Source organism: Arachis duranensis, chromosome 8, assembly GCF_000817695.3.
Source record: "Arachis duranensis cultivar V14167 chromosome 8, aradu.V14167.gnm2.J7QH, whole genome shotgun sequence".
Lineage (NCBI taxonomy): Eukaryota > Viridiplantae > Streptophyta > Magnoliopsida > Fabales > Fabaceae > Arachis > Arachis duranensis.
In genome coordinates, this window is record NC_029779.3 from 47,954,464 (window position 1) to 47,964,438 (window position 9,975).

Here is a 9,975-nt window from a genome sequence, read left to right on the forward strand (position 1 = left end):
GAGAGGGGTGTGGCCTTGTGCTCCAAGTGAAGAAGCTCCTTGCTCCTTTCTGCCATGGAGACTCTGGCAGTTATGACTTGTGAGGAAAACAAAGGTTCATGGTGAGACAAACACAAAGAGAATAAGGAAAAGAGTAAACCAAGGAAACAGAACAGTATATAATTTGTGATTCTTTCCATAATTAGAACACCATGACAATTGTAAAATCAGAATAAAATCAAAATCCAGAATGCATAAGAATGATAAAGAAGCCAAAACAACTTCTGCCTATAACCAATCAACAAAGAAGCCAAAACAACTTCAATTTTTCAAGCTTTTTTCCAACTAAGTGCATATTTGTTAACAAAGGAAACAGAACAGTTTGTGATTCAACCCAAACAAGCTGTTTCAATTACAAGTCCCATTCTCCTTTTTAAGTTTTAATAAACAAACACACGGTTCTCATAGCGTAGAGTTCAATTGACATGCAATCAGAGTCAAAAATCAATCAGAACAAAAACAGAGCAACACTTAAGAGCATGAGCATTGAGCACAAAAAAATGACTTCTGAACAAAACAAACTCAGAGTAGCCATTAAAAATTCAACGAAGAACAAAACATGATTTCTGAACATTGAGGAATGAGGAGTGACCACTGACCAGTGAGCAGTGAGCATTGAGGATTGTTAATATGATTTCTGAACAAAAAATAAAAAAACGAAGAACTACAGCAGTGTGCAGATCTAAAGCTAATCATTCAGTATTTCAATATGATTTCTGAAAAAAATGAAAAAAAACGAAGAAGCTTCGACGAGCACGACGGACAAGAAGCCATTACCTTCGAGGGACGAGCACGACGGACGACGGCGACGAGCACGACGAGAGACGGCGGGCAAAGCGCGACTGAGCAGCGAGAAGAACGGACGAGGAACAGGGGAACGAGGAGAGGGGCTGGAGCACGACGAACAGACGAAGCTTTTGGGCGCGACGGACGGCGGCGGCGGTGGAGGAGGCTAGGGTTTTTTTGGGGGAAACAGGAAGAGCTCTGTTCTTTTTGAGGGTGAAGACGTGAAGTGAAGAGAAACTGAGAGTGATGAGAGGACTCACTATGGTCTTGGAGAAGAGCTGAGGAACAGAGGAAGTGAGAACTGAGAAAGGGGTTGCTAACCCTAATTGAGTGAGTGACGGTGAGAACTGAGGTTTCTCTAAACTAACCCTAATTTTAAGAGGTTTATTTGTCAGTTTAATTATTTTTTAATCAAAATAAAATAACTACATTAGATTCTGAAATTGCAACCCGGTGAGTGATGGTTAAAAACTTTAGATTCTTGAGCTGAAGCATGAGCTGCTTTCAATTTTCAATGTCTAAATTCTTGAATCCATTCCTCTGAACAAAACCATGAATCAAAGAAATTCTTCTTCTATTAATCCCATCGATCACTTGCCACTCCAACTCCACCGATCCGACGTCGTTCCACCGTCACCTTCCCCTTCTTCCGCCATCGATTTCCTCCCCGATTTCGCCGGATACTCATGGATCGCTTACGCTGCTTCCTCTCTCCTTTCCATCACTCACTTCCCTTCTCCTCTCTCTCACAAACAGACTCGCATCGGTTCCATTTTCCGCCAACTCTTCGAGCTCTCCGGCGACCCTTCTTCCTTTGTCTCCGCCGTCTCATGGTGCCCCCGGACCCCTTCCTCCGGTGAACTCGCTGCTTCAGCTCAAAATTGCATCTGGGTCTTTCACCATCGATCTGCTACATCAAAGGGTAACTCAAAGTTCCAAACTTTTTGTCTTTTCAAATGCTGCACCATTAATTAGAACTTCAACGTTTGAATGAGCCTTGCGTTTACTGAGTTTGATTGCTGAATGCTGAATGGGTGAATTTTTACTTCTAATATATATAGCTTTGCGAAATAGTGTTAGCATTTCTACTTCTTTGATTAGCATTGCTGAATGGTTCTGCTATGAGGTAGCTGAAAGTTTGAGACTTCTATTAAGGTTGCATTTGGATAGGGAGATTCCATAGGTGCTACTATCTAATATATAGTAGCTTTGCAAAATAGGATGAGTATTTCTTTGATTAGCTCTTCATATTGAAAACACAATGTTGTCACTCATATTCAGGTTCTTTTTGTTGGAGCCAGAATGCAGTGCTTGTACAACAAACGAAGGTGGAGGCCATCAAATGGACAGAATCAGGGGATGGAATAGTTTCTGGCGGAAGCGAGGTGGTTTTCTGGAAAGAGAGTAATAAGCGTTGGGAAATAGCTTGGAAGTTCAAAGTGGATCAACCTCAAACTCTTGTTTGCACAACCTGGTCTATTGAGGGCCCTTCGGCAACCACGGCACATCATGGTAAAGAACAAGTTGAGGGGTCATTAGCAAATCAGGCAAGCAAATGTGTGTTGGTAATTCAAAACAATGGACAATCTGAATATTCAACAGCCAACCTACGGCATCCTCTACCTGTCGTAATGATTCAGTGGAGACCGTCAAGAAGAAGGCTATCAAACGGATATGAGGGGCATTCAGTTAGGCATGTATTATTGACCTGCTGCTTAGATGGAACTGCAAGGTTATGGAGCGAGATTGATCATGGGAAGGCTAGAAGGAATGCGAAGGATACCAATGATCTAAAGATCACAGAGCGCTCTTTTTGTGTTGTTGGTGTAATTGAGATTAATCAAGCCTTGAATGGAACCCTAGGTTCAAATATATTTGTATCATGGGGAAGAGAAATGGAGGGAATATTTAAAATCGGTGAAGGAGTGAAGCAAGATTTCTCCAAAGAAAGATTCAAGGATGATGTTAGAAATTGTGAATGGCTAATAGGTTTTGGTCCTGGAATGTTGCTAAGCTTTTGGGCTGTCCACTGTCTTGATGACATTTCACCACTTAGATTTCCTCGAATTACATTATGGAGGAAACAGGAATTCCAGGCCAATGACATAGGAAGCACACATAAGTTTGGTTCATCTGATTTTAAAAATGCATTACTTCTGCATAAAGTCAGTATATTGAGGAACTGCTTGTCTGGTCCACCTATAGTCTGCTCTCCACTCCAGTTATTACATTGCAATTCTTTAGTTTGGTCATATTTGCGTATTCAAGCAATAGACGATACTGTTGAGACCTCCCTTGATAAAGCCAAAACAGATTACATCTCCAATTTGAGCGGTGGAGTTTTAAACTTAGATGGTCACAGTGGGAAAATTTTAAAGGTTTCAATTCATCCTCATATATGCGAAGTTCAATTTGCTGCTTCTCTTGATAAGAATGGGCTGATTCTTTTTTGGTCACTTTCTAACATTTCAAACTGCATTTTGAAATGTCCAACTTTGGTTCCTTCTTGGGAACTTTGTGGGAAGCTTGTAACTCAAGGCTCATGCTCCAAGTATACAAGTTTGAGGTGGGCACCTTCAGTACTTAATGACAACCTGGTTTTATTTATGGGACATGCCAGGGGGGTTGATTGCTTCATAGTCAATATTTGTCGAACTGAAGAAGAAAATGTAGAATGCCACTACTTATGCACTATTCCTTTTAATGGTCATGGTCCTTTTAAGCATGGCCCATCTGATATATTTGCAATTCCTTTGAACTCGACTTGTAATAAAACGTTTCATAATAATAAAATTATGCTATTGGCAATTTGGATAGGGAGATTCCAGGCCCTATCATGGGAAGTTAACTTACACTCATTCGATATGTCAACAAGCTGTTGTGAATGTGGTATTGATGCTAAAATCCCCGATAATGGTGATATTTGGGCATTTGAAAGTACATTTGCTAATAAAAGATATTTCATTGCTGTAAATCCTTGTTCTTCTGAGTATCCAACACCTGATGATCTAGTTACCAGCTTTGCTGTGGTTGATGCAGTCACTCTAAGCCACAGACAGCAGGAGTTAGGCTTTGCAGATGATCTATGTAGTGGTTATCCTGCTTCTATTATGGCCACGGGTTGTTCCAATGGTAGCTTGAAACTTTGGAGAAGTAACTGTGGCAACCGATCAGCTCTGCACTTGCCATGGGAGCTTGTGGGTATGTTTACTGCACATGATGGTCCGGTCAATTATATATGTTTCACTGATTGTGGTCAGAAGATAGCTACTTGCTGCAACAGAAGTGATTCAAATGGCGTCAATACCATTCATATATGGGATGCTGTAAACCTGATCAGTGAAGGGACTTTTATTTTGGAAGACAGGCTAACTTTTGAAAGTAATATTTGTAGTCTAAATTGGTTAACTTTAGGTACTGGTCAGTTGCTGCTTGGAGTTTGCTTGGAAAATGAATTACAAGTTTTTGCGCAGAGGCGTTTTGATGGTATGACTTTGTCAAACTCTGTAAAGTTTCCGAAGATTAATATATGGATTAATATTGCATTTGCTCAGACTTCCCTTCCAATTCGTGATTTCTTGTGGGGTCCCAGAGCTACAGCAGTGGTAGTTCATGAAAATTACTTTAGTATATTCAGTCACTGGTTGTTTCAAGAGGATAGAAAACAAGGGAGTAATTTTCATTTCCGTGATTCCAAGCCAAATGCCGCAAATTGCAAGGGTGAAATATATGAAGACGGACCTACAATTCTTACCGATTGTGACTCCATGCAGTCCTCCAATATTAATATGAGGGATGATGACCGATCAAGTAGCTTATGTCTGGCCAAGAAGCAATTGAAGTCTGAAATTTGCACGAACATTGGCTTATGGAGCATCTTAGAAGTAGCTGAGACAATTAGTAGGCCTTTGCCTACATATCACCCCAATATTCTCCTCACTAATATAAGTTCAGGTAATGATTGAGTAAGTTGTTTTCTACTTTTCTTTAAAGATGACTCGGCTAAATTACTTAAGTAAACATGTAATTTAGAATTTGAACATATTATGCTTTTGTTATATTATTTGTAATGTTTTTCAGGAAATTGGAAACGTGCTTATGTAGCTGTGAAACATTTTGTTGAATATTTGACTTCTAATAATGATCCTAAAATAAGGTTCGTCTCCAAAAATAAGGGTCTACCAGAGATGAGTTTGTCATACTATCTAGAAGGAAGCCTGTCAGAAGGTTCCCAAGACAGGAGATTCCAATGGAGTGGAGATATTGCGTCAATCACGTCAACTTCTCACATGGAAAGTAGCATTTCTACCTCAACAAAGTCTGAGCTTAATGGCTTTGTTGAATCCATTGAGAATTCGCCCGAGTTATTGCATTTGACCAATGTAGAGAAGTCAGAGATTCTTGCAATCATTGATTTGCTTGGCGAAGTTAGTAGTCCACACTTGTCTTCTGCATACCAAAGTCTTGATGAACCTGGCAGGAGGTAATCTTCAGATTATTATCAGATCCTTTCGATTACATCTTTTGTTTTTTTTTTTTGTCCTGTTTTGCTCTCATTTTGAAAGATGATAGGTAGAATATTGACTATTGAAATACCCGTGAAGCATTTCTTGCTCAAACTCAATGTATACAAAAAAGAAATACCAAAAATTGCCAGGATAAAACCGAAAATTGTAAGTTTTGTATTAATTCAATCCATGATGGAACATTTTGTAGTGGAGAACAAAGTACAAGATTAAATATAATGTCTTGAATTGAACATTTCTGCCTCTGGATCTCTGCCATAGAACACCCCAGTTTTATTACTATCCAAGACATTTATAGCTTGGTTCGTTTGTATTGTGTTTGAACTTCAAACACCCCAGTTTTATTGTGTTGAATTTTCAATGGCAAAGTATCTGACGTAGGTGATAGTTGTGCAGTTTCTTAATTACTCTATTACTCTATTTATAGGTTCTGGGTTGCGTTGAGGTTTCAGCAACTGTTTTTTCACCGAAAGTTTGCTAGAGCTGCGTCTTTCGAAGAATTGAATGTTAGTTCAAGGTTGTTTGTGTGGGCTTACCACTCTGATTCCCTAGAAAATTTATTTGGTTCTGTCATACCCAGTGAACCATCATGGCAAGAAATCCGTGCTTTGGGTATGGGCTTTTGGTATGCTAGCGTACCTCAATTACGTGCAAGGGTAATGCGGTTTCTTTCTCTATTTTGCACTATTCTCTGTGTGCTATATGCGAAACTAACATGAAAGAAATCTTGAAAATTGTGATCTTCAGTGTTTAGCATTCGAAATGCTATGACTGCATCTCATAGGAAAAAGAAAATTAAATTCCACACTGGTATTTTAGGGTTTTATGCTCATGAAAAAAGAAAAGAAAAAGAAAAAAAGGTGGAAGGAAAATATATCTTAGTTTCTCTTCAAAGTATAGCTATAGCATTATGTTATATTTCAAAATGTTTAGTTGCTCTTTTCTCTTTGATTTTTTACACAATTCCTACTTATTTGATGCATTAATTTTGGAGACTGTTATTTAATTTAATGCATTTATTATTATTATTATTTGGCTTTGAAATTTATAAAATCCTTTTATTTATTTAATCCATTATTTGAATGGAAATTTGCTATTTTGCAGCTGTGCAGTGTAATAAATTAAACTTGGTCATTTAATTTAAAAAAGTATTATTTTTCTAACCATTTGATTTGATTTCATAATCTTTATTTATTATTTTTTTCTGATAGACGATTTTACAAAGTCAATTTGGATTGTGTTCACTCCTAGAAAGTAAATATATTTACTCATCTTTGTAAAACCAGTATGCGGATGGAGAACTCTCATTTCAATGATTGTTGTTTAATTCTTCCTTTATGTCCTTGTCATCTGTTGATTGTTGCCTTTCAGAAATCAGAATATCTGATTGTTCATGATTATTATCTGATTGTTCATGATTATTTTTCCAATTCAAGTAGGTTTGATGCTTTATTTATTCTTAATTTTTAGATGGAGAAATTGGCAAGAGCTCAATATTTGAAAAACAAGAATCCTAGGGATTGTGCATTGCTATATATTGCACTGAACCGAATTCAAGTTTTGGCTGGCCTTTTCAAACTCAGTAAGGATGAGAAAGACAAGCCTTTAGTGGCCTTTCTTTCACGTAATTTTCAGGTATTCTGTTTTGTACAAAAAATTATAGTCCGAATGAAAAATTTTAGTAGTTTATTAATGTGAAAAATCAACTGCGGATCAGACTGGTCGAGTTATGTACACACAACAATTTGAGTTGTTTTTAATATGGGGTATATTGATGTGTCAGAATTACTCCTTACATACATTGTCTTAGCATGCTTATGGCATTTGTTATTTGAGTAATCATAATCTGTTGATTTACAGGATGAGAAAAATAAAGCTGCTGCTTTGAAAAATGCATATGTGTTGTTGGGAAAGCATCAGGTGGAATTAGCAATCTCGTTTTTTTTGCTCGGAGGTGATCATTCGTCTGCTGTAAATATTTGTGCTAAGAACCTTGGGGATGAACAACTTGCACTAGTTATTTGTCGCCTTGTTGAGGGCCATGGTGGACCATTGGAGCGTCACTTAATAACAAAGTATATACTTCCTTCTGCAATTGAAAAGGGAGACTACTGGCTTGCAAGCCTTCTGGAGGTGCCCAAATACTTGCATTCATTTGTCCATAAAGATTGTTATGCTTTTCCTCTAATGGCTTCTCTCTGTATATGATTCTAACTATAATCTGCTTTCCTTCATTCACAGTGGGAAATGGGTAATTATTATCAATCTTTTCATAGAATGCTAGAGTTTTCAATAACTCTGGTGGCTCAGGAGTCCACTGTCATGTCCAATTGTGGTCCTTTTCTGGATCCAAGTGTTGGTACTTTTTGCCATATGTTAGCAACAAAGAATAGCCTCAGGAATGCTGTCGGGGAGCAAAATTCAGCGATTCTTTTAAGATGGGCTACTTTGATGACAGTTACTTCCCTAAAACGATGTGGCAATGTTGTAAGTTTATTTTACATATTATTCAATTATTTGACTCTTCTAGTCGTACTAAACAAAGTGGATATGCTTGGAAGTACAAGCATATAGTCCAAGTTTATATGTTATTACTTCAATGATTTGTTAAATGTGTTGCAAGCTCTCTTTATCGAACCCGGTTATATTCTCTTGTCTTTCCATTTCAAGATTGAGGCATTGGAATGTTTCTCATCTTCAATGAGCATGCATGGGACGGCAGATCAAGGGAGCAATTTGAATGTCAGCCATAATGTGCTTTCCAGTCCATTAAAGCCTTTGCCAAGAAAATCTTCTAACTGGTTGTCCTCCGATGTGTCTGTTCATCTGGAGTTCCATAAGAAATTGAATTTGGCACTACGCTACTTACTGAAATTGATAAGAGAGCATCCAAGTTGGCTTGAGACTTTCACTGAACCTGTTGGGGAAGCTTCTTATGATGATGAATGTATGATACAATATGAGAAGTCAGTTGAAAGTTTTAAGCAAAAGTTATGCACAGGGATTTCTCTATATGAACGGAGGTTTTCGTTGCCTCCTAGGTCTCTTATCAGTAAGGTATACTGTTCAGCTACTTAAATGGCGCTTCTATCTTTTTCCATTTTTTTTTTGCACATATTCATATTCAGCAATATACTTCCTAGACATAACTCTTATTTAAATTTCCATTTGTTCTGCAGATTTTACTCTTTCTATGCCATCATGGATTATTGTACATTGGGTATGATATCGCCGATGGATGCGCTCGAGGAGAACTATCTCAAAAGAAGAGTGATGTGTCTGATGCTTTCAGTTTATATCGCTGTCGGGTTAAACCCTTCTTTAAGACTGTAGAAGAAATCTCCTTTTTCTACTCAAGATTCATTTCTGCCTGCAGCATGGGATATTCTGAACAAAGTTCAACTTCTATTGAGAAAGTTGCATCTACGGAGAGTCGATCTATGTTTTCTGATGCTTCGAAGTCTCACTTTGGAGGTGTTCTGATTTCATTATGGTATTTAAGAGCCATTTTCAAGATCGAATTGCGGTCCATCAGCATAGATCATGTCAAAGAACATCTAGATATCCTTGATTTATTTGAGTACTTTTTACAGTTTTCCTTAGCTTGGCTTCAAAGAAACTCAGGAGCACTTTTATTTATGGTGGAACCATTCTTGACTGCAAATGCTAATGGTTGTAATCATTATGAGGCTGATATGGTGAATCTGAAGAACCGTTTTCCTAAATTTGCAGAGTTGTTGACTCGAAATTCATTCACAACAAATGTACAAAACCTCCAAGTCTCTGAATGTACAGAAGATGGAAAAGTTGATGACACAAAGCATTCAATTCCAGAAGATGAAAGATGGAAGATTCTAGGGATCTGCTTGTGGCGACATATGTCTAGATTTATGATATCTAATTTAAATTTGGTTCTTGATAAACTTGAAGATGGTAACAGTTCAGGTTCTTTCCACAGAAATTTTGCTCATAGGGAGTTCACGCTCTTAAGTGTTGATTCCGATAGCATCAGCTTGCCTGAACAGATTCGATTACTCTCGTTTAGCTTATGTGATTTACTGACAACAACAGTTACCCACATTTCTTCTTACCATGTCAAGCAACTTGCAGAATATTTGTGGCAGAAATTGGAGAATAATTCGAATGTGATGACTCTTGAATGGCTGAAACAATCACATCAATCAGAATCCAGTCAAAAACAAAACCTGGACATCTTGGAACTGGTGAATGGGAAAGATGAATGTTCAGTTCATCAGTTACTGTGGGACCACTGTGCCGATCAAAAATTAATATCGGAATGCTTTGCTCAGGAAAAACTCAATTGGTCAAATTATTTGGATCATGTGCCTACTAAAGGATGGAACGACATGCATATACTTCTGACAGGGCAACATAAAACTGATGACATGCGTGATAAAGAATCTAAACTTGGCGTTCCATTACAAACTCCTGAAGTTCAATCTCCTGTTAAAGGAATGTTCCCAAGTGGCAATGCTTCGACAAGTTCCAACCAGAAAGATATATCTAGTAGGAACATTTCAATTTTCCATAATCCCAGAGAAATGTGCAAGAGAAATGGGGAACTTTTGGAGGTGATTTTCCCTTCTCTTTAATCTTCCACACC

The 9,975-nt window shown here is 37.9% G+C and overlaps 1 protein-coding gene across 2 annotated transcripts; it reads left to right on the top strand.

The window, feature by feature from the left end:
* Window positions 1-1,377: 1,377 nt before the first annotated feature.
* Window positions 1,378-9,944, top strand: LOC127741087 (uncharacterized; the record flags this gene model as incomplete). 2 transcript variants are annotated; one of them, XM_052252586.1, is given in 9 exon segments in its annotated part: window positions 1,378-1,747; window positions 2,107-4,779; window positions 4,906-5,308; window positions 5,779-6,007; window positions 6,822-6,986; window positions 7,212-7,484; window positions 7,593-7,838; window positions 8,022-8,408; window positions 8,531-9,944. In XM_052252586.1, coding segments are annotated over 9 exon segments (6,160 nt in total), but the record flags the coding sequence as incomplete, so codon positions are not given.
* Window positions 9,945-9,975: the final 31 nt, after the last annotated feature.